The sequence below is a fragment of the Heteronotia binoei genome, chromosome 17 (assembly GCF_032191835.1).
Source record: "Heteronotia binoei isolate CCM8104 ecotype False Entrance Well chromosome 17, APGP_CSIRO_Hbin_v1, whole genome shotgun sequence".
NCBI classification, from domain to species: Eukaryota; Metazoa; Chordata; class Lepidosauria; order Squamata; family Gekkonidae; genus Heteronotia; species Heteronotia binoei.
In genome coordinates this window covers 39,485,933-39,509,291 of record NC_083239.1, presented here as the reverse complement: position 1 = coordinate 39,509,291, position 23,359 = coordinate 39,485,933, and the positions used below count along the sequence as shown (strand labels likewise).

The 23,359-nt window shown below is 47.1% G+C and overlaps 2 protein-coding genes across 2 annotated transcripts; one reads left to right on the top strand and one right to left on the bottom strand.

The window, feature by feature from the left end:
• The first annotated feature begins 2,198 nt into the window (after positions 1–2,198).
• On the top strand, positions 2,199–9,035 carry LOC132586101 (chemerin-like receptor 1). The gene is made up of 2 exons (XM_060258048.1): positions 2,199–2,370; positions 7,138–9,035. The coding sequence occupies exon 2, from the start codon at positions 7,177–7,179 to the stop codon at positions 8,251–8,253; it is 1,077 nt and encodes a 358-aa protein (XP_060114031.1). The 5' UTR covers positions 2,199–2,370; positions 7,138–7,176; the 3' UTR covers positions 8,254–9,035.
• An 11,554-nt stretch (positions 9,036–20,589) lies between these two features.
• Positions 20,590–21,750, bottom strand: LOC132585818 (chemerin-like receptor 1). Its single transcript, XM_060257697.1, has one exon. The coding sequence runs from the start codon at positions 21,748–21,750 to the stop codon at positions 20,659–20,661; it is 1,092 nt and encodes a 363-aa protein (XP_060113680.1). The 3' UTR covers positions 20,590–20,658.
• Positions 21,751–23,359: the final 1,609 nt, after the last annotated feature.

Genomic DNA, 23,359 nt, shown 5'->3' with positions numbered 1-23,359 from the left:
CCTATGGAAGGAAGGCATTTAAAAGGTGTTCAGTCCCTTGAAATGTGATGGCCAGAACTCCCTTGGAGTTCAATTGTGCTTGTCACAACCTTGCTCCTGGCTCCACCCCCAAAGTCCCCAGATATTTCTTGAATTGGACTTGGCAACCCTAAATCCCAGATAAATAAATAAATAAATAGCGTCTGGTTGGATTTCCCACCATCTGCGCCGGAGGAGCAGGAAGAGCTGCAGCTTCTTCCTCGCAAACAGAAACTGGGTTTTAGCGATTTCTGTTTGTGACGCAGAAGTTGCGGCTCTTCCTGCTTCTCCGGCGCAGATGGTGGGAAATCCGACCAGATGCTGCGCAGTGAAGAGGGACGTGACTCCGAGGTGAGCTGTGTGCGAAATCGGTTACTATCACACAGTGGCCCTATGTGGGAGCCCTGGCTGATGGTTTCTGGTACCTTGCAGACTAAACATTTTCCCCACACTAATTAAAAATGCTTCTCTCCACCCTCCCCCCCCCTTTGTCTTTTTGCATCCTGGCCAGAGGCATTGCTCCCTTCTTTCCAGCTGTATTCTTCTGCTGGTGACAGACATCAGCTGTACCAACAGGGCTCCCTCCCTTATGGGAACACAGTGGAATGGACTTCCAGAACCTCTTTGTGGAAACAAATCCACAAAATGTTTAAAGGTTCATGAGGGGCTATAGTATAGTGGGCTTGATGCACTGAAGAGGCGAAGTGGTAGTGATCATATTTTTGTTTGGTACAGCGTAGTATAGGGCTACACTTCAAGACTGGCTAACTGGGCCCAATGGATCAACTATATACAACTCCAGGTTCCCATGCTGGCATGCCATTGGATCATTCAAACCAGCAAGGGCCCCGTGATTGGAGCAGGGCAGTAGGGGTTTGGATCCTACTGCCCATTGTTCCTGAGACCCCTAGCCCAGTCCTACCGGCTCCAATGAGCCAGGCAGGAACACATATAATAAGCGGGTTTCAGTTCACATAGACAACAGGGGCACTCATGTGTTTCTCCTTCATTTCCCTCTTGAGATTTCCAGCAACAGTTTTTCCAGAAAAAACCCCCCCTGCGTACCAAGATGAAGCAGCTGAAGCCGCTCCCATTCTTTTGCAGTTTATGCCAATAAGAACCACACCAAATTTATATTAAAGGCTTTGGAGCAGAGCCAGCCAGGACGTGGGGTTCCGCTCCACCTTACGTATCTGCAAACTCAACCGTTGCTGAAAGAATCCTTGGATTTTTTTTCCCACAAAAAAGAATTTTATTTACAACAACAAAAGACAAAAAACAAATAAACAATTAAACAACAACGACAACAACAAAAAGAAAAGCATTATTGATAAACCTATATACATTTATCTAATGGAGCGAAATTACTGAGACTAATACAAGTAATATTATTATATCCATTCAAATCCCAATTGTTTGGCCCATTCATACATTGGATACCAAGTTTTCTTACACTCTTCCAGATTACCATCTTTCAACCTATAAGTTAACGTATCCATTTCTGCAGCATCAAGAAGGTTAAACATAAACTCCCTTTTAGTCGGTATCTGAGACGTTTTCCAATATTTGGCAAATAAAATCCTCGCTACTGTATTAATGTGGAGTAGTAACTTTTTCGTTGTTTTAGGTAGTGGAACTTTACATATATTTAATAAATATAATTCTGGTACATGGGGAATGCTTACTTTTAATATCTTTTTGCACCAAAGCGATACTTGTATCCAGTATTTTTTGGCAAGGTCGCATTTCCACCACATATGAAATAAAGAACCTTTTACTTTGCCACATTTCCAACATTTTTCAGATGTATTCGGAAAGGCCCTAGAAAGCTTTTCCAGGGTGAAATACCATCGATGGGCCATTTTGTATAAATTTTCTTTAAACTGGGAGGATCTTGTCAATTTCAAATTTTCTTTCCATATTTTCTCCCATTCACTTAATTCAATAGCATAACCAAAGTCCTGCATCCATTTAACCCAATTTTCTTTCATACTTTCATCTTGCATTTTTTTTTTAAACACACTACATTAACAGCACTACGTTAAGAGTGTGTCACAGAACAGCATTCAACTTCCCCATCTGCACACAAAGTTGACGCCTAGGTGTGGATCACCCAGAATTTCTACACCCCCTTGAGAGCTCCACTATAAGAGGAAGGCTTGAGAAGCAGAACTAGGAAGGTGGGGCAATAAAAGGGTCAGCAGAGGATCAGTTTCACAACTGAACAGCTGTCAGTTGACCGAAAGACTTCATTTTTCGTTCGTCCAGAATCTCTTGATCTGTTCTTCCGAGGGAAATCCCTCACAGGAGTCCGTATTCTCCCATTTGGGACACTGTTCATCCTCCGTCCAGGTCAGTGCAAGCCAATGAACCATGCAGAGCTAAATTCTTCTGAGCAATGCTGATTCTGTGAACTTGGGCTGAGAAGGAGGGCAGGAAGGGGTGCACGAGTGGTTAGTACTTGTGGTCCTTTCTTACCTGTCCAGGGAAATGCCGATCACCACTTTGGGATCAGGAAGCAAATTTCTCCAGACCAGTTTGGCAAGGGATCCTGGAGGGATATTTGCCATCTCCTGGGTGTAGATCAGGAGTCACAGGGGTGTTTTTTTTTTGGGGGGGGGAGGTATTGATGAGTTTCCTGCATTGTGCAGGGGGGTTGACTAGATGACCCTGGAGGTTGCTTCCAACTATATGGTTCTATGATTTTATTCCATGGAAGTCCATCAGCTTAGAAGGTCAGGAGATTCCAGCGGATATGCAAGTCTGTAGCAGCAGAATTCAATAGGAATCTGGTAGCCCCTCAGAAACTATTTGTCAAATAATTCATTTATATTCTGCCTTTCTCCTCAATGGGAACCCAAAAATGGCTTATATCCTTATGGAGTTGTTTTTTTTTTTTAGAAAACTGATGCTGTGTGTGGGGGAAGGTATTGATGAGTTTCCTGCAATGTGCAGGGGGTTGGACTAGATGACCCTGATCCTTCCTTGCTTCCTATAATTCTATGATTCCCTTCCCACCTCTGATTTATCCTCCCAGCAACCCCGCAAGGTAGGTTAGTCTGAAATCCTGTGACTAACCCAAGGTCACACCAGTAAGCTTCCATGGCACCGGTGGGGGTTTGAATCTGGGTCTCTCAGTGCCCCCGCTGCTCCCCCAAAGACCCTGTCTGAAAGCTGAATTTTGTGGCACTGCACCCCACTGAGGTCCCTGTCTTCCCCAGGCTCCATCCCCTGACAACCCTACCGCCAGCCCCCCTTGGCCAGCAGTGGGGGATGAAGAAGATGAAGAAGAATTGCAGATCTATACCCCGCACTTCTCTCTGAATCAGAGACTCAGAGCGGCTTACAATCTCCTTTATCTTCTTTCCCTACATCAGACACCTTGTGAGGTGGCTTGTTGCACATAGACAAAGTCCCCTTCTTCCCAAACAAAGGACTTCCCAAACGACAGAGGTGCAGAAGAGCTGATGTGCAGATCTCTTTTATTGTTTTTTCACGTTAATGTGGTAAGGAGAAAACAAACCACCCCTTTCTCCGCTCTCCTTCGACCTTCCTTTACAAAACATAATCATTTTATTTATTTTTTTCGTTGTTGTTCAGTCGCACAGTAAACAAAGGAAATTCAGTTGATTGGCTACAAAGTTCTCACTTCTGGCAATTTATGGTATCTCATTGGTTTAAAGAAACCCGTCTCTCTCAGAATGGGGTAATTTCTTAGGGAGTTCTTTGTTCTCTACTCCCAGTCTCCCGTCTTCCTGGCATCTAGCATCTGCATGGAACTTTGTGGTTAGGTGTTCCTTTTAAAAATGTGCAGATGGCTTGGTTCCAGAGAATGCGTCAGTAAGTACAATCTCTACTACGTGGGCGTGAGGGCTCCTTCAGGCTAGGGGGTCCTCCCTGAGGTAGGGAGAAAAGTTTTCCTTATCAAAGGATGCTAACAGAACTCTGATAACCCGATTTTGCTAGAGAAGAGGCTTCCTTTGGTGCTTACCAAGGACTCTTTGACCCCAGACCACTAGGCCTAGAATCCATAGGAAAAGGTACTATATACTTTAAAGCAAGCCCTGCAAATATAACAGTAGTGCAAGGCAGGATAGAGCAAAATGAGTTCTGTGATCTGGATTAGTGGAAATCTATCTGGCACTCTGTGCATGCTCTAGTGAATCTGAATCTACATCCTACAGGTGGGGCTGAGAGGGCTCTCCCAGCAGCTGCTGTTTCAAGGACAACCTCTGCCAGAGCTATGGATGACCCAAGGCCATTCCAGCAGGTGCAAGTGGTGGAGTGGGGAATCAAACACTTCACCACTACACCAAACTGGCACTGCAGCCGAATGCCTGAGACGTGAAACAGGATCTACGTTTCTGCTGACCAAAACAGGGAACTGGACTTGTGCCACTCTGAACTGCGTTGTACCCCAGGGTGGTGCTGGTGTGGTTAAGTAGCGTTGCCAACTCTGGGTTGGGAAATTCCTGGAGATCTGGAGTGTGGGTGGTAGGGTTGCCAGTCCCCAGGTGGGGGCAGGGGATCCCTTAGTTTGGAGGCCCTTCCCCCACTTCAGGGTCATTAGAAAGCGGGTGGGGAAGGGAAATGTCTGCTGGGCACTCCATTATTCCCTATAGAGACCAATTCCCACAGTATATCATGGAGAATTGATCCAAGGGGGTCTGGGAGGGCTGTCGTTTGAGGTAGGGGCACTAAATTTTCTGCAGAGCATCCAGTCCCTCTCCTCAAAAATATCCCCCAAGTTTTCAGAAAGATTGGACCAAAGGGAACAATTCTATGAGCCCCCCCCCAAAGATGTCCCCATCCTCCATTATTTCCAATGGAGGGAAACTGAGCATATTTAAAGGACCACACACGGAGGGAAGGCATTTAAAAGGGAAGGCATTTAAAAGGTGTGTGGTCCCTTTACATGGGATGGCCACAACTCCCTTTGGAGTTCAATTATGCTTGTCACAACCTGGTTCCACCCCCAATTGCCAAGTCCAATTCAAGAAATATCTGGGGACTTTGGGGGTGGAGCCAGGAGACATTGGGGTGGAGCCAGGAGCAAGGGTGTGAGAAGCATAACTGAACTCCAAGGGGAGTTCTGGCCATCACATTTAAAGGGACCACACACCTTTTAAATGCCTTCCCTCCATAATGAAAGATAGGGGCACCTTCTTTGGGGGCTCAGAGAACTGGACCCCCTGGTCCAATCTGTTTGAAACTTGGAGGGTATTTTGGAGAGAGGCACTGAATGCTATGCCACAAATTTGGTGCCTCTACCTCAAAAAAACAGCCCCCGAGACCCCCAGATACCCATGGATCAATTCTCCATTATACCCTATGGGAATCGGTCTCCATAGTGAATAATGGAGTGCCCAGCAGACATTTCCCTTTCTGCCTCCCACTTTCTGCTGACCCTGAAGCAGGGGGAGGGCCTCCAAACTGGGGGATCCCCTGCCCCCACCTGGGGATTGGCAACTCTACCTACAGCTGTTACTGGCCCTATCACACATGGTTGCAGCATAGGCTTCCCAACCCTCCTGCCCTGGTGGGGGACCCCAGGATTTACAGCCTCTTCCCCCGCTCTCCAAAAAAATGGAAGCAGGGGGGGGGAACGGCACCAAGGAGCGTGGCGAGCCGCGAATCTCGGAGGAGAAATTACGGTAAAGCGGAGAAGAGGCGGCGGCTGCGCAGCGGCGTCGCCCGCTCCGCTCCACCTCTGAGGTGAAATCAAAGAAGAGGAGGGTGGAGGGAAGGAAGACGTTTAAAAAGGTGTGCCGTCCCTTGAAATGCGATGGCCAAAACTCCCGTTGGGGTTCAGTGATGCTTGTCATACCCTTGCTCCTAGCTCCACCCCAGTGTCTCCTGGCTCCACCCCCAAAGTCTCCTGGCTCCACCTCCAAAGTCTCCAGAGATTTCTTGAATTGGACTTGGCAACCCTATTGCAGCATGATGCTTTGCATGCTGGTGGACTGAGAAAGGGAAGTTCTCAATTCCTTTTGTTTGTGCTCATGTTGTAACACAACCACACATGCCTAAAAAAGGTGAAAGGGGCAGGGAGGAGAGGAAGTGATGCGAGAGGGGAATAGAGAGAGGCATTCTCATTTTTTTTCATGCTCATGCTGTAATGCGACCAAGCATGCCTTAAAAAAAGGAGAAAGGGTTGGGGGAAGAGAGGAAGCATTAGGGGGAAAACACACCCAAGACGCCGGCATACTGGGGAGTTAGAAGTGGGCCAGAATGCTTAATATCAAATATGAAATCCATCGGCTTGAGAGCACGGGCGCAGCAAATTCTCAAATGGGAAATCCGGCAAGTCCAACCTCAGCCAACAACCACATGATGAAAGTGAAGCAAGCGCTGAGTGCAAAATCAGTCAGAGAGAATATGGAAGTTGCTTTCTCCCTATGGAGTGTTCATCTCCACTTCTAAAGGGAGATGGTGACAGCAGAGAGTAGATAGGAAGGTGCTTAGAGTTGGCCAATCTGATAGCACACTCTGTGGTCACTTGCTTCTGCAAGTCTGAGACCCAGGGTCATCACACCAAGCACTTCCAAAAGGGCAGAGCCAGGTTGGCCCATAGGCTTTCCAAGTTCCTGCTGGAGTGGGGAATCTCTCATCTTCAGTGGACTCTTCCTGCTGCTGGTCATCTGAGCCATGGGAGAACATAGGGGGTTGAGAGGAACAATCATCAGCATACTGATGTGCTTGGGGGTGGAATTCTGGCAGGAGCTCCTTTGCATATTAGGCCACACCCCCTTGATGTAACCAATCCTCCAAGAGCTTACAAGGCTCTTCTTTGTAAGCGCTACATCAAGGGTGTGTGGCCTAATATGCAAAGGAGCTCCTGCTAGAATTTCACCCCTGGTCATGCTGATGTCAATTCTAACATGACTGGAAGTGACATCAGTATGGCCATTCTAGCACCCCACCAAAACTCTGTGGTTCAGCCTTCTGGCAACCAGATGGTGGAGCACAAATTCCAGGGCAAAAGCTGTCCTCTACAGGTCTTTGCTTGTGAAGCTCCACAGGTGGTTGGTAGCTGTTGGAAACCGATTGTTCCGATAGATGGACAATCCCCTGATCACACAAGGCAGTACTTACGTTCTTCCTTCTTTTTCCATCCAGGAGAAGACAAGCAAAAAGGAGAGTCTCCATCAAAAGGCCATGGACAACACAACTCAGCTTACCCCTCATGGGGTTGCTTACCCTGGTTCCAGTGTCACCACAGCCGTCTATTATGACTATTATTATGATGATGATGAAACGATTCTCTTCCAACAAACTTTGCGGAAAAGGCTGAACATCCTGTCTATAGTCATCTATAGCATTGCCTTTGTTCTGGGGGTCATTGGAAACGGGCTGGTCATTTTCATCACCGGCTTCCGTATGAAGAAGACGGTCAACACCATCTGGTTCCTCAACTTGGCCATTGCCGACTTCACCTTCACCTTCTTCCTGCCCCTGAGCATTGCCTACCTAGCCCTGGACTTTCACTGGCCCTTTGGGGAGGCCATGTGCAAGTTCAACAGCAGCTTGGCCTTCGTCAACCTTTATGCCAGCGTCTACCTCCTCATGGTGATCAGCATTGACCGCTGTATTTCCGTGTTATGCCCTGTGTGGGCTCAAAATCACCGGAACCCCCGATGTGCTTCCTTCGTGGCTCTCGGGGTCTGGATTTTGGCCCTCGTGTTGAGTTCACCGAACATCCATTTCAGGAAGACCCTCCAGAGGGAGGATGGGATCTACTGCTATAGCAACTATAGCCATGATGCCCAAAAGGCAAAAGTCACCCACCGTGCCATGATTATCAGCCGTTTCATCTTTGCCTTTGTGATCCCCTTTCAAGTCATCCTTATTTGCTACGGGGCGATTGTTCTGCGGCTGAGGAGGGACCGCTTGGCCCGGTCGAGCAAGCCCTTCAAGGTCATCACTGCAGTGATTGTGGCCTTTTTCGTCTGCTGGCTCCCCTATCATGTTTTCTCTTTCCTGGAGATTCAAGTCTACAAGGACCCCACCCTGCATCTGGCACTCATTATTGGCATTCCTCTGACATCCAGCCTGGCCTTCATCAACAGCTGCCTGAACCCCATCTTGTATGTCTTCATGGGTCATGATTTCAAGGAAAGACTGAGACGCTCCATCCTCTCGGTATTTGAGAACGCCTTCGCTGAGGAGGAAAGCCAGAGTACAACACAAACTAGGACCAAATCCTCAGTGGACCTGGACCCTCAGGGCTTATAAATGCTGCTGATCCTGGTTTCTAAAATTTCCCGCTTTCCCTGCAAGACCATTTGATGTCTCTGTTCATAATTCCACACAGAACCTGCTCTGTACTGTCTGTAGGACTACGAATTCTCTCACTACACAAGGAAGCTCAGGGGTGGAATTCTAGCAGTAGCTCCTTCGCATATTAGGCCACATCCCCTGAGGTAGACAATCCTTTAAGAGCTTACAAGGCTCTTTTTTGTAAGCTCTTGGAGGATTGGCTACATCAGGGAGTGTGGCTTAATATGCAAAGGAGCTCCTGCTAGAATTCCACCCGTGGGGAATCTCCTCACTGACCTTCTCCATTGCCCACCTGTGCCTTGAGTGGCAGCAAGAAGAAAATAATAAGATCACTGCTGGCTTCCATGCTGGTACATCAGCTCTGGGTACAAGCTGGAAGTGGCAGTGGGTAGGTCCAGGAATGGATGGAAACTCTATAGTAAAATCGTAGACTTTCTGTCAATTCCTAGAATTATCTAGGAATATGTGGTTGTACCCAGAGGTGACAATGGGTTACAGAAATTCCATGGTTTCTTAATCAATCGCTCCTGCTCTATGATCAAGAAACAGGATCCAAGATGGGTCTGAGCAGACATATATTATTTTGCATCAGGGTGTTTAGTTCTAATTTTCCCCCTTATATCTTATTTTTCCCCTTATCAATTTTGTAGCGGCCTAAATTGTGTAGATGATTGGGGAAGGCAATGGCAAGCCACACTGTAAAAAGTCGGCCAATAAAACATCGTGATGCAACATCACCCCATGGGTTGGTTACAATTCGGTGCTTGCACAGGGGACTGCCCTTGCCTTTTAAATTGAGTTTAACATATCCTGTCTTATATTTATGCTTTGTTTCATGTTTCACTAATCCTAGTCCTTTTACATTATACAGATGTCTTATCCTATTGACTGCATCCACTTTCAATGTGTAATAGAGCTCCACTCTCAGTAATAAAGGTGGATTACAAACAAGGGAAATAACTAAATTGTCGACATTTTCCCCTACGTTTTAAAAGTGAAATTCCCTTTTTTTGTTAAGCCAGTGAACGCTGTGGTTTTCTTTCCTTCTCCTTTCTAAAACCAAAAAAGAGGTTTGGTTTGACATGGTTGTTGAGCTCATGAGCTAGGACAGGAAGCTCTGTGATTGCTGAGTCACACATTACAGAGCACGCTGGTTTTGAGTCTGGACTGGAGTCCAGGACTTTTTCTGAGCAGGAATGCCCAGCAACGCACTTCTGGCTGGCTTGGTGTTAGAGGGTGTGGCCTAATATGCAAATGAGTTCCTGCTGGGCTTTTCCTACACAGAAAGCCCTGTGTGAAACAACGGTGACATCGGGGTGTGTGGCTTAACATGCAAATGAGCTCATGCTGGGCTTTTCCAACAAAAAAGCCCTGCTGGAATCCACACCCTGTACAACAATTCCATAGCAGTTATGGGTCCTTCTCAGTTCCCAGGGCTGCAATGCCCAACTTGGATTAGGACTACATTACATGTGATGAATCAGCTTCAGCCTCCCCCTGTACCATTTTCCTGAACTGAAGTGGTCTGGCTGATGGGAAACCCCCAAGTAGCCTAGCAAACACCTGACTTTCTCCAGTAGGCCAAATAGTGCCCAAGACGATGTCTTCAGTTCAGGAAGATGGCACATAAAGGAAATCTGGCATCCATGCATGACGTGGTTCTGATACAAATCAGGCAGCCCTCACAGGGGAATTGATGAGAACTCACCACTGAGTTTGAGCGGGACAAAACTTCTCCCACCCTCCTCAAAATACCTCCTCTAAGTAGCTTTTCTCCCTGAGAAGTAATTTGGAACCTTGCATCCCTGATTTAAGGAGAAAAGCAGCACTGAAGAATGGTATTTTGGTATTTGATGTTTAGCTTCCCTTCTGTTAGATTCTGTTAGGCTCCATTTGATGTTGAGTTTCCCTTCTGCCAAGGATTATAATAAATGGGGCAGGGAAAGTCTCCCACCTGAACAATTTATCCCACTTGTGACTAGGTTAGCTCTCTCTGTATCATATGCTGCATTGATGAAGAGTGTGTATGTTTAAATCCTTGGTTTAATTGGCTTGCATTTTCCATTGTAATGTTTGTAGCAAAGGTCGCTAACTAATTAAGACTGTGGTTACTCTCAGAATCATGAGCAAGTCTACAAAGTGTCACCACAAAAGGGCTACGGTGAAATGCAGAACCCTTCACAAAACCTCAGCTGTTCTGATCAAAAGCTGTTGTGATAAAAATGCAATTCTTTAAAACACTATCAAGACGGTACCTCTTGCCACAGAAATTACACCATATGCCCTCAGTCCACCCTGCTGGAAGGGTTGTGGAGTTGAAGGCATATACAAACATTGCTACTGGGAGTACAGGGCTATCCTGCAGTTTTGAGTTTAAGTACAAACAAGGCCGGTTCGTATGAGTAAGTAAGTAAGTAAGTAAGTAAAATTTTATTTGTATCCCGCCCTCCCCCGCCGAAGCAGGCTCAGGGCGGCTAACAACATAATGACCAATGGTACAGAGTATGAGATGGCCAGGTAGGCGGTTGCCTAGGGTTGCCAATCCCCAGGTGGGGGCAGGGGATCCCCCGGTTTGGAGGCCCTCCCCCCGCTTCAGGGTCGTCAGAAAGCAGGGGGAGGGGAGGGAATTGTCTGCTGGGAACTCTATTATTCCCTATGGAGATTTATTCCCATAGAAAATCATGGAGAATTGATCTGCGAGTATCTGGGGCTCTGGGGAGCCTGTTTTTTGGGATAGAGGCACCAAATTTTCAGTGTAGCATCTAGCGCCTCTCCCCAAAATACCCCCCAAGTTTCAAAAAGATTGGACCAGGGGATCCAATTCTATGAGCCCCCAAAGAAGGTGCCCCTATCCTTAATGATTTCCTATGGAAGGAAGGCATTGAAAAGGTGTGCGGTCCCTTTAAATATGATGGTCCGAACTCCCTTTGGAGTTCAATTATGCCTGTCACAGCCTTGATCTTGGCTCCACACCTAATGTCTCCTGGCTCCACCCCCAAAGTCTCCTGGCTCCATCCCCAAAGTCCTCAGATATTTCTTGAATTGGACTTGGCAACCCTACGGTTGCCTATGGTACCGCCTGACCTACTGAGGCTCTGAGCACTCCCTCCCCTTATAGTACACTCACTCTGAGTGCACATGCTACCCTGCTGCTATCACCTTTCCGGGTCTGCACATCTGACCCCAGAAAGCGGGGGTGCAGGCACTGAGCTGCCGCTTTCACCTCCCCAAAGATAAAAGCAGCGGGGTGGGACGCTTGTGCTTTTGGAGCCTGTCTTCCCTTGCATGAGAAGGCAGGTCTCCAAAGAGCATAGAGGCCTTCTTGCCCTCTCAGGTCTGGTGGGGCAGGGACAGGGTTTAAGGCACCGGAACCCCTGGTGCTGGGCCTGAGTATAAAAGCAAATTTATCATATTAAGAATATAAGAACATAAGAGAAGCCATGTTGGATCAGGCCAATGGCCCATCCAGTCCAACACTCTGTGTCACACAGTGGCCAAAATTTTTATAACCACACACACACACACACACACACACACACACATTGTGGCTAATAGCCACTGATGGACCTCTGCTCCATATTTTTAATAAGAACATAAGAGAAGCCATGTTGGATCAGGCCAATGGCCCATCCAGATTATGCCCCATCCAGATTATTACTGTCATACAATTCCATTGAGAATAGATTTTTTTTTTTTGCTGTTCAAATTATGTAACAAAGAATTGAAAATAATTCCTCCGGTATGAAAGGAATTAATTGTGAAACTATGTGCTGCACAGGCTTCCCAAATCCCTCGCCTGGGCGGGGGACCCCCGATTTGGAGCCTCCTCCTCCCCCCGCTTGGCAAAAATCCAGAAAGCGGGGGGGGGGGGTGGCTGCCCTTCCCACGCAGCCTAGAGCCCAGCAGCTTCTCCTCTCCCCTTCCCACCGATCCCTGATGGTTCTCCTCCTCCCTTCCCTTCCCTTCTTACCTCCGATCGCAGCAGCTTCTCCTTGCCCCTCCCCTTCCAGCTCCATCGCAGCAGCCGGAGCTTTCCCAGGCTGCTTCCTGCCCCGCCCTAAAAGACCATGTGCCTTTGCACCTCCGGAGGTGGTGAAAGGCTTCAACTTTCTGTCTATGTGTCTGTGTCTTTGTTACTGTGAAGAAGCTGGCTGGTGAGTAGAGAGCCAATCCCCTACATCAGATTTGCGAGAAGGGGGTGTGTGGAGGAGAGGGAAACGTCGTCATTATTCCCTATGTGAAATATTTCTCATAGGGTGTAATGGGGAATTGATCTGGAGGTTTCGGGGGCTCTGGGGGAGCTTTTTTTTTTAGGTAGAGGCACCAAATTTTCAGTATAGTATCTAGTGCCTCTCCCCAAAATACCCTCCAAGTTTCAAAATGATTGGACCAGGGGGTCCAGTTCTATGAGCCCCAAAAGAAGGTGCCCCTATCCTTCATTATTTCCTATGGAAGAAAGACATTTAAAAAGGTGTGCTGTCCCTTTAAATGTGATGACTAGAACTCCCTTGGAGTTCAATTATGCTTGTCACACCCTTGTTCCTGGCTCCGCCCCCAATGTCTCCTGGCTCCACCCCCAAAGTCTCCTGGCTCCACCCCCAAAGTCCCCAGATATTTCTTGAATTGGACTTGGCAACCCTAGTGCTGCAGCAAGAACGGTAATCCAGGGCTCACTTTGTAGCAGGAGCTCCTTTGCATATTAGGCCACACACCCCTGGTTTAGGCAATCCTCCAAGAGCTTTGTCACAACTCAGGGGGGTGTTACCAATCACTGCCACCACTCTGGGTTAAGGATCCCCCTTGGGAAGGCTCAGAGTACCCTCCCAATCCCTTCAGGCCTGCTTTAGCTAAGGCCGAATAATAGGTGTGAGGACCAGGCAGAGTGAACAACAGAACAAAAGTGAACAACAGAACAGATCAGTGCAATATAAATGAACAAGGTGCATTAAACAGTAAAAGGGGCAAAGGGAAAATAAATAAATGCCCTAACGCATCTGGACTTACTGTCCCTAGACTGTCTCAGTCAGACTTGGGCCTACTCACCCTTCCTCTAAAGGTGAGGGTCTCTTCCCTGCAGTAGCCCTTCCTCAGCTCTGCCTCCTAGGAAAAGAACCAAAGGCTTCTACTGCCCTGGACTTTTATTCCAGCTCTCCTCTTTCTCTGATTGGCAGTGTTGCCAATCCCCAGGTGGGGGCAGGGGATCCCCTGGTTTGGAGACCCTCCGCCCTGCTTCAGGGTCATCAGAAAGTGAGGGGGGGGGAGGGACAGCTGGGCATTCCATTATTCCCTAGGGAGACCGATTCCCATATGGTATAACGGAGAATTGATCTGCAGGTATCTGGGGCTCTGGGTGTACTGCTTTTTGAGGTAGAAGCACCAAATTTTCAGCATAGCATCCAGTGCCTCTCCTCAAAGTACCCTCCAAGTTTCAAAAAGACTGGACCAGGGTGTTATGGGCAGTTTTTGTCCTATAAAGAAAACACCAAACAAATTTCAGCAGCAACAAGCAGGTTTATTGGTATACATGTCTGCAGGCATGGAGAGAGCAGCACCTGAGATAGGTGTGGTCTCTGAAGTCTGTGTACAACACAGCTCATTTTAAGGCTCCCGACGCTCCAGCCTCTAACTGTCCCTTTGACCAATCGGGTCGTAGACGAAGGGCTCCCACTCTGGCTTGTAACCGACGCAGATAACCCTATATGGACATTCCGCCCCTCTTCGTCCGGCATGATTAATACTTGCTGAGCGAGAAGAAAAACAGTGAATTGCAGAGATAGCATTTTAAGATTTGGGACTTTTCCATGATTAATGGCATGAGGAGAAAAATAAATTGAAGAGATAGCAGTTTTAGCAAAGTTTGAGACTTTCCATGAGTAATTGCTAGCAAGGTGTTTTCACAACCTGGTCTAATCTTGAGCAATTGCTGCTGTATCTCACAAGTCCAAGCAACTGCTGACAGGGCCTGTATTATAGTCTTGTAACCAGTTCAGGGTGTGGTGCCCCAAGAGACCTGTATTTTACCCTTATCAAGGGTATCCAATTCTGAGCCCCAAAAGAAGGTGCTAATATACTTCATTATTTCCAATAGAGGGAAGGTTTTTAAAGAAGTGTGCAGTCCATATAAATTTGATAGCCAGAACTCCCTTTGGAGTTCAATTATGCTTGTCACAACATTGTTTCTGGCTCCAGCCCCAAAGTCTCCTGGCTTCACCCCCAAAGTCCCCAGATATTTCTTGAATTGGACTTGGAAACCTTAAGGGGGTGGTGTGGGAAGGGGAGAGACTTCAATGGAGTATAATGTTATGGAGTCCACCTTCCAAAGCATCCATCTTCTCAGGTGAACTGATATCTGTCGCCTACATATCAGTTGTAATCCCGGGTAATCTCCAGCCACCACCTGGAGATTTTTACAGCAACAACAACACACAGTATCATAACCAAGAAACTAAAGAACACCTATGTTCCCAATTCATGTACTTTTAAAACAATGAAACTTCATGTAATATAAATCCACTGAATTTTTCATAGTCACAGAACCTTTATTGGCATAACGACAGTAGCAAATTTGCTACCGAATTTTTAAATTCAAAAATCACTCTATAATATTCTGAATTAGGTTTGCCAATCCCCAGGTCCCAGCGGGGGTGCTTCCGCTTTCCCAGACTCCTTCCCGCCTCCAGTCAGTTGGCTGGCGGGGGGAAGCCCCGCCCCCAGAGGACAATGTGCCTTTCTACCTCCGGAGGCTTCAGTCCCTGATTGGAAAGGCTTCCTCTTGGGATGGTGTGTCTGTGTTGCTGTGAAGAAGTTGGCAGCAACTCGTGAGTAGAGAGGCCAATCCCTTGCTTCAGAGTCGCCAGAAACGGGGGGGGGGACGACGTCTGCTGAGCACTTCATTATTCCCTATGTAGCGATCGATTCTCATAGGATATAATGGGGAATAGATCTGGAGGTTTCTGGGGCTCTGGGGGAACTGTTTTTTGAGGTAGAGGCACTAAATTTTCAGTATAGTATCTAGTGCCTCTCCCCAAAGTACCCCCCAAGTTTCAAAACTATTGGACCAAGGTGTCCAATTCTATGAGCCCCAAAAGAAGGTGCCCCTATCCTTCATTATTTCCTATGGAAGGAAGACGTTTTAAAAGGTGTGCTGTCCCTTTAAATGTGATGGCTGGAACTCTTTTGGAGTTCAGTTATGCTTGTCACACCCTTGTTCCTGGCTCCAATGTCTCCTGGCTCCACCCCCAAAGTCCCCAGATATTTCTTGAATTGGACGTGGCAACCCTATTCTGAATAAAAAAATCAATATATAGAATTTTAGCATAACATAGTCACTCCATCCTCACACAAATGAGTCTCTCTGTGTTGTTGAAGGGTCTCCCCATGAGTGTTTAAAAAGCATTTTTGAATGCAAGAAGCAATTTCCAAAAGAAGACTGTCTGCCAGTACTTACAACTTCGATATCCATCCATCCATCCATCCATCCATCCATCCATCCATCCATCCATCCATCCATCCATCCATCCATCCATCCATCCAACCAACCACCCACCCACCCACCCATCCATCCACCCATCCACCCATCCACCCATCCACCCATCCACCCATCCACCCACCCACCCACCCACCCATCCATCCATCCATCCATCCATCCATCCATCCATCCATCCATCCATCCATCCATCCATCCATCCATCCATCCATCCATCCATCCATCCATCCATCCATCCATCCATCCACCCACCCACCCACCCACCCATCCATCCATCCATCCATCCACCCACCCACCCACCCACCCATCCACCCACCCACCCACCCACCCACCCACCCATCCATCCATCCATCCATCCATCCATCCATCCATCCATCCATCCATCCATCCATCCATCCATCCATCCATCCATCCATCCATCCATCCATCCAGGTCTTTAATGGCATAACATACACAGCAGAATTTTTTTTTTAATTCCGCAGAATGATTTCTTCACAAATTTATAGAAGCAATTTCCAGCAGCCCTGCTGTTCTTTAGTTATTTGGTTATGATGTCGTGGGGCATTTTTGTTGTTGTTGTTGTAAGCTACTTTGAGTAACTTTCTCCGTTTTATGTTTGTATGGTACAAGGTACATTTTATGTTTGTATGGTACCAAGTGTAGTTATACTAGATGTCTGCTGTCCCCAATGTTTTAAATGGTTTAAATGTCTTAAAATTTTAAATGTATTAATTATTTTAACTGTTTTTATGCTTAAATTCTATTTATGTCAAATTTTTTATGTTGTGAGCCGCCCTGAGCCACTTGTTGGGAAGGGCGGGATATAAGTCATAAAATAAATAAATAAATAAGGGCTTTTTTTTAAAAAAAGCAGGAACTCCTTAGCATATTGGGCACAGTTCCCTTATGTAGCCAATCCTCCAAGAGCTTACAGAACTCTTAGTACAGGGCCTATTGTATTGTTACAAGGAAGATCAGAAACAGTGACAGGAAATTACATCATCCAGCACAGGGTTGCCAACTTCCAGGTGGTACAACAGGACTTTTTTGGGGGTAGCATATTAGGCCATACACTCCTGATGTAGCCAATCCTCCTGGGGCTTACAGTAGGCCCTGTATAAGAGCTCTGTAAGCTCCTGGAGGATTGGCTACGTAAGAAGGGTGTGGCCTAATATGCAAAAGGAGTTCCTGCTACAAATAAGCTCTGCCCACGCATAGAATTTTGCCTCAAAGTCAGAGCATCATGCAGATGTTGCCGATGTGATGACATCACTTCTGGGTGACATCATCATGTTGGGGACATTGTGCACAATGTCCCACCCACCCCCAGAACAGCGATGCTATCTTGGAAGCTAAGCAGGGTTGGCTCTGGGTAGTTCTTGGGTGGGAGATAGGGTTGCCAGTCCCCAGGTGGGGGCAGGGGATCCCTCGGTTTAGAGGCCCTCCTCCTGCTTCGTGGTCATCAGAAAGCAAGGTGGGAGGGAAATGTCTGTTGGGCACTCCGTTATTCCCTATGGAGACTGATTCCCATAGGGTATAATGGAGAATTGAGCCACAGGTATCTGGAGTTCTAGGGGGCTGGTTTTTTGAGGTGGAGGCACCAAATTTGCATCATAGCATCCAGTGCATTGCACCAAAATACCCCAAAGTTTCAAAAAGATTGGACCAGAGGGTCCAATTCTATGAGCCCCAAAAGAAGGTGTTGCTATCCTTCATTATTTCCAGTGGAGGGAAGGCACTTAAAAGGTGTGGGGTTCCTTTAAATGTGATGGCCAGAACTCCCTTTGGAGTTTAGTTATGCTAGTCACAACCTTGCTCCTGGCTCCACCCCCAAAGTTCCCAGATATTTCTTGAATTGGACCTGTGTAAGAAAAAGCCCCCTAATTTTCATACACATGGACATCGTGATCAACAGGATGGTTGCCAGGGTGCCTGGAGTTTTGACTCGCACACATCTGCTCTAAGAAGTGGACTTTGCCCATGGTTTCTAAGGCTTATGTGAATACTATAAGCCTCAGCTTTGCAGCAGCATTCTACATCTCTGGATGGGTGTTAGCCAGAACTATAGATGAGCTTCCAGCCACTCCTTGAGTGCACCATCTCAGCCGTTGCAGTGGAAGAAGCTATGCCACCATGAATGGTACAGGCAAACAGTTTCCAGCCTGTTTCCATGAACCAAAGGCTAACACCACCAGAATCCATCTTGTTTTCCTGACTCCATTACAGCAAAGCAAGAGACTCACTTATCTAACAGCTGCTTCAACTTTTGCATAAGGCAACCAAGCTTATCTTAAGCATAAACCCCGCCAGACTGCCTAAGCTTTTGTCCAACGGAACCCAAAACAATAGATGGTGCCAGTATAGAAGTAAAGAAGAGGAAGAACATCTTCACCTGGAGCTAGACTTTTTTGTATAAATTGGGTGTCACCTTGGCCTTCTATTGTCACCTTTAGATAAGTTTAATAGCTTGTAAATCACTTCCACCCCAATACCCTCACCCATTCTTTGCCCTAATGGTCACCCTGGAGCTTCCCCCTTTCTGCCCATTGTTACCTGGAAGCCCAATCAGGTAACTAGGGCCAGGTCTGCTCATTGGCCAGGTATGGGTATCCAAACAGGTGCCCCTAATAAACTGGCCATTGGCTACCGCACAAGTCCAGCCCTTATGGTCATTGCGAAGCCTTCCCTTTCTCTGAGGTCATGTACCAGCTAACCACCTGTAATCCGTCCCTGCATTTCCTACCCCCTAAGGGCTCAAGGCTACATCAGGGGTGTGTGGCCTAATATGCAAAGGAGCTCCTGTTAGAATTCCACCCCTGAGAAGGATTGAACCTGGGACCTTCTCTGCATACAAAGCAGACTCTGCCACTGAGCTACAGTCCCTTTGGAATTGCAGGATGCACTTTTTGAGATCATCCTCACTGATGGGTGTAACAGCTCTGGCTTCAATTAACTGAGAGGGGCCTTCCCCAATCATTGTCTCAGCTGTTGAGCTGCTACGGAATGTTTACGAACATTCACTTGTTCTGACTGTGTAAGAAAAATGTTTGAGTGCATAAAAGCTTCCAGTTTTTTTTAAAAAACAAGCTATTCTTATCACTTATATATTTCTGACTTTATCCCAGGGCAATGTTATATTTATTTGGTTTATTTGCATAATTTATACCCTGCCCTTCTCACCAAAGCAACATATCCAGGGCTTTTTTAAAAATCAGGAACACACAGGAAAGCCATCCCAGCTGGTTTGGCATCGGGGTGTGGCCTAATATGCAAATGAGTTCCGGCTGAGCTTTTCCTACAAAAAAAGCACCCAGGATATACCTTACTTTCAGTCATTGTCATTTTTCCTCACAGCAACGCTATGAGGTCGGCTAGGTTGGGAGTGTGTGACTGGCGCAGCGTCACCCAGCAAGCTACCATGGCACAAGTAGAGATTCGAACCTAGGTCTCCCAGATCCTAATCTGACATGTTAACCACTACGCCACAAAGGTGAATTATGACATTGTGCAGTATTTAATGAATTCATATAATCAAATATATTTCTTTTAAGGTTGGGGCAGGATTGCACAAGCGGTAGCTGGAAATATTTTGGAAGCATCTCCTACGCCTTGGAATTATCCCTGCATCACTCCAAACAGAAGCCCAATGGAATCAATGTTCCCTCTAAGCTCCACAGTGTTGTGAGCAGAAATTCTACCTCATGAGTGGAGGGGGCCCATTGACATTAGTCAATGGGCCCCATAAGATATAATGTAGAATCAATCTGGGGTCATCTGGAGCTCTGAGGGGCTGTTTTTAGAAGTACAGGCACCAAATTTAAAGCATAGCTGCTGGTGCCTCTTCTCATAAACCTCCCCAAATGTATAAAAGATTAGACCAGGGGGTCCAATTCTATGGGACCCAGAAGGAGGTGCCCCTATTCTCCATTGTTTCCAAAAGGCTGAAGCAGTATCTGTGGGAAGAAGCAGAAATCCATGAGCAGCCTTTTAAAAATGTGTGTGCCAGCACCCCCTGCACAACTTAGAGGGAACTATAGCTGTGGTGCAGGGAGCATGGTACTAGTCCGATCACAGCAATCTTTGGCAAAGGTCTGGGGGAATCTCAAGCCAAAGCTGGTGTCGTGCTTCAAGTCATCAGGAGGTGGGACAGAGGGTTGCCAGTTCCATGCAGGTAAATTCCTGGAGATTTTGTGGTGGAACCTGGGGAAGACGGGGTTTCAGGAAGATGCTCAGCAGGGATGTGATTCCATACAGTCTGACTCCCTAAATGCCCATTTTCCTCCAAGGGAACAGATCTCTGTAGTCTGGAGATCAGTCATAATTCTGGGAGAACTCCAATTCCCCCTGAAAGGACTTCTTCACCCAAAGCATAATTAACATGTGGAATTTATTGCTCAAGAAGTGGTGGCAGCTACAAGCATAGACAGCTTCAAGAGGCGATTGGATGAACATATGAAGCAGAGGTCCTTCAATGGCTACTATTAGCCATAAGGTGTAGATGGAACACTCTGTCTTGGGTAGTGGTGCTCTGTATTCTTGGTGCTTGGGGAGCAGCAGTGGGAGTGCTTCTGGAGTTCTGGCCCTGGTGGTGGGCCTCCTAATGGCACCTGGGTTTTGGTCACTGTGTGATTCAGAGTGTTGGATTGGATGGGCCATTGGCCTGTTCCAACATGACTACTCTTAAGGTCTTATGGAGGATGACAACCTAATGGGACTCCTCATGTTCATTATATAGCACCTTCCCTCTCCTCCAGCTAACAGAGACAGAAAACTGATGCAAAACTGGGCTAAAGTTGCACGTTTGGTTGCACAATGGTGTACATGGAGGAGAGAGTACAAAGAATGCACATAGGCCTGGGGATGAAAAGAACAAGTCAAACCATGGTGGACTCCACTGCTGAAGTGCTGCTGGAATTTCTGATGCTGGAGAGGGCATGTGGGACCCAGTTCTCACCAAAAGCTCCTTTAAAGGAAGACAAGAAGGATCGGCCATTAGTTGCTTTGCAGCCTGTTCCGATGAAGGCGTACAAAAGAGGATTGAGACAACTGTTGAGGCAGAAAAGGCAATGAGCTAACGGTGCTCCTATGTTGAGGTTTTTTCCATTTCGAGACTGTCTTCTCCCAGAATTTCGAGAATGGAGAAAGAGATGGTATGGGAACCAACTGTAAAAGAAGACCTGGACCACGGCCACGATGATCTTGAAGGACCTGCTGGAACGACTGAAGAGGCTTCCCCTCAGCTTGACAATGATGGCACAGTAGCAGGTCAATATGATAGTGAAGGGGATGACAAAGCCAACCGTGAATTCGGTCATCACTACAGAAAAATGCCGCTGTGTCCTGAGATCGTCGTCATCCTCAGAACCGAAGCTATAGATACACCAAATGGAACCATCCGGAAGGTGTTTCGTATCACGGAAACTGAGGTATGGTAAACTGAGGGCCAAGGCGCCCGCCCAAATGCACCCAGCCACAAGGCAAGCAAACTGGAGAGTGCGGTGGTTCAAGGCCCAAACAGGGAACATCACTGAAACACAGCGGTCGGCGCTGATGGCTGTTAAGAAGAAGACACTGGCAAACATGTTCAGGAAGGTCACCACACTGTCGAGTTTGCACATCAGCCTTCCCAGAGTCCAGTGATAATCCAGAGCCAAGTACGCTATCTCTGAGGAGAGCGAAAGGGCGAAGACAAAATCGGCCACAGCCAAGTTGAGGTACCATATGGTGGTGACTGTCTTTTTCATGCGGAAGCCAGTGAGGAAGATAACTAGGCCATTGCCTGTGGTGCCCAGCACCAGAGTGATGCTATAAATTACCATGGAAACCATTTTCATGACCTGCTGGATTTGGGCACTGTTATAGAAGGACTCTGAGGCCCAACTTTCATTCCAGTTGTTGTAGAATTCAGAGTTGCTCGTTGGTGGGGATTCGGTGGCATAATCTGGAACAGTGGTAAGGAGATCCATACCTCCTTGGAATGGCTTTCTGTCTCTTTCCGTTGAGTTTGCCTGCAAAACAACCACACAAACCCATTATTTTATCGCAGAGCAGAAAAGTAGGGCTTGGCTACTGGGACCTGTTTATCTGCGGGACCGCCTTTCCCCATATATCCCCCAGAGAGCACTGCGTTCAGGGACAAAAAATCTGCTGTCCACCCCTGGACCAAAGGAGGCCAGGTTGCGTTTGACACGAGCCAGGGCCTTCTCGGTGGCACCACCAGAGTTTTGGAATGCTCTCCCGGAGGCCATAAGGGCCCTGCGGGACCTTCCTACATTCCGCAGGGCCTGTAAGACTGAATTGTTTCGACAGGCCTTCGATGCTTAAACTGAGTGAGAGCTGCCACCTGACATCAGCTAGAGTTCCCGGTGACCAACCGTCTGAAAAGCAGAGCCGCCAACAAAGTAATGGTACAGCACCGTGGAATAGTTTTTAAATTTTAATTGTATTAATGTTTTATAGATTTTATTGACTTATTGTTTTAAATCGTGTAAATGACTGTTGTAAGCGGAGAGGGTGGGATAAAAGTCTAATGTAAATAAATAAATAAATACCCAACACCAAAAGAGACTAAGGGCGTTTTCGCACTCACCTTCAGCCGGCACGACCCCCCTCTTCACCGCGCAGGATCTGCGCGGATTTCGCACTAAACGCCGTGGAGCAGCCGGAAGAGCCGGAAACTCCCGGCGCTTTTGCGGCGCAAACGCCAAACTGCTTTTTGGCGGTAGTGAAGAGGGGGGTCGCGCCGGCTGAAGGTGAGTGCGAAAACGCCCTAAGTGTGTACTTATTGACTTACTGTTAACTCTGCATGCAAGAGGATGTGGGAGGAAAAAGGTTAGGAGAATTCTCTAACTCGGCTACACAAGGCAATTGGCCCCATCCTCTCATCACTTAGATGTTGCTGGGCCACTCTGACAATTGTTTGCCTTCTGTTTCCTCTTCTATGGGACCTCTCTTCTTCTGTCTTTAACCTGGGCATGGAGCTCTAGCAAGTTAACCTTTTGGAAGTTAATCTGTTTACAATAAGTTAAATGCCCTTACGTGAATATATGCCATGTAAGATGTGCTTCCATTTTTGTAATTAAATTTCTTTCTCTTGCTATCATTGGAGTCAGATCATCTTTGTAATTGGTTTGAATAGCATTTGCCCCTTAACTGGGAAACAAGGGGGATCGGGGATACTACTTAAGCTTCTGTGCTTCCAAGGCAAATGATATGTTTTCAAATTTAACCCAGTAGTGCTACGGCTCCAAAATAGGGTTGCCAGGCTGTGCCTAGCTACCAACAGGAAGTCTAGGGGTGGGGTGATGGAGGGTCATGACACCATCTGTCTTGACACATCAATTTCAGGTGAAATCCAGAAGTGATGCAAACCAGCTCTAGGAACTGCCAGAAACTTTATGATAAGCTATAGAGTTTCTCGTGATTCCTAGAGCTACCCTTTGTAACTTCTGGATTTTCTGGCACAGATGTTCCTGCCTTTTAAAGGCCCCACTTCAAAAATATACAAAGGTGGTCTGGGAAGGATATCAAAATGGCCTGTGGTGCTGGACAGGTGGCTAGGTTAACTTTCCCCCT

Coding starts and splice junctions, on each gene's coding strand:
- LOC132585818 (XM_060257697.1), bottom strand. CDS start 21,750: ATGGATCTCCTTACCACTGTTCCAGATTATGCCACCGAATCCCCACCA.
- LOC132586101 (XM_060258048.1), top strand. CDS start 7,177: ATGGACAACACAACTCAGCTTACCCCTCATGGGGTTGCTTACCCTGGT.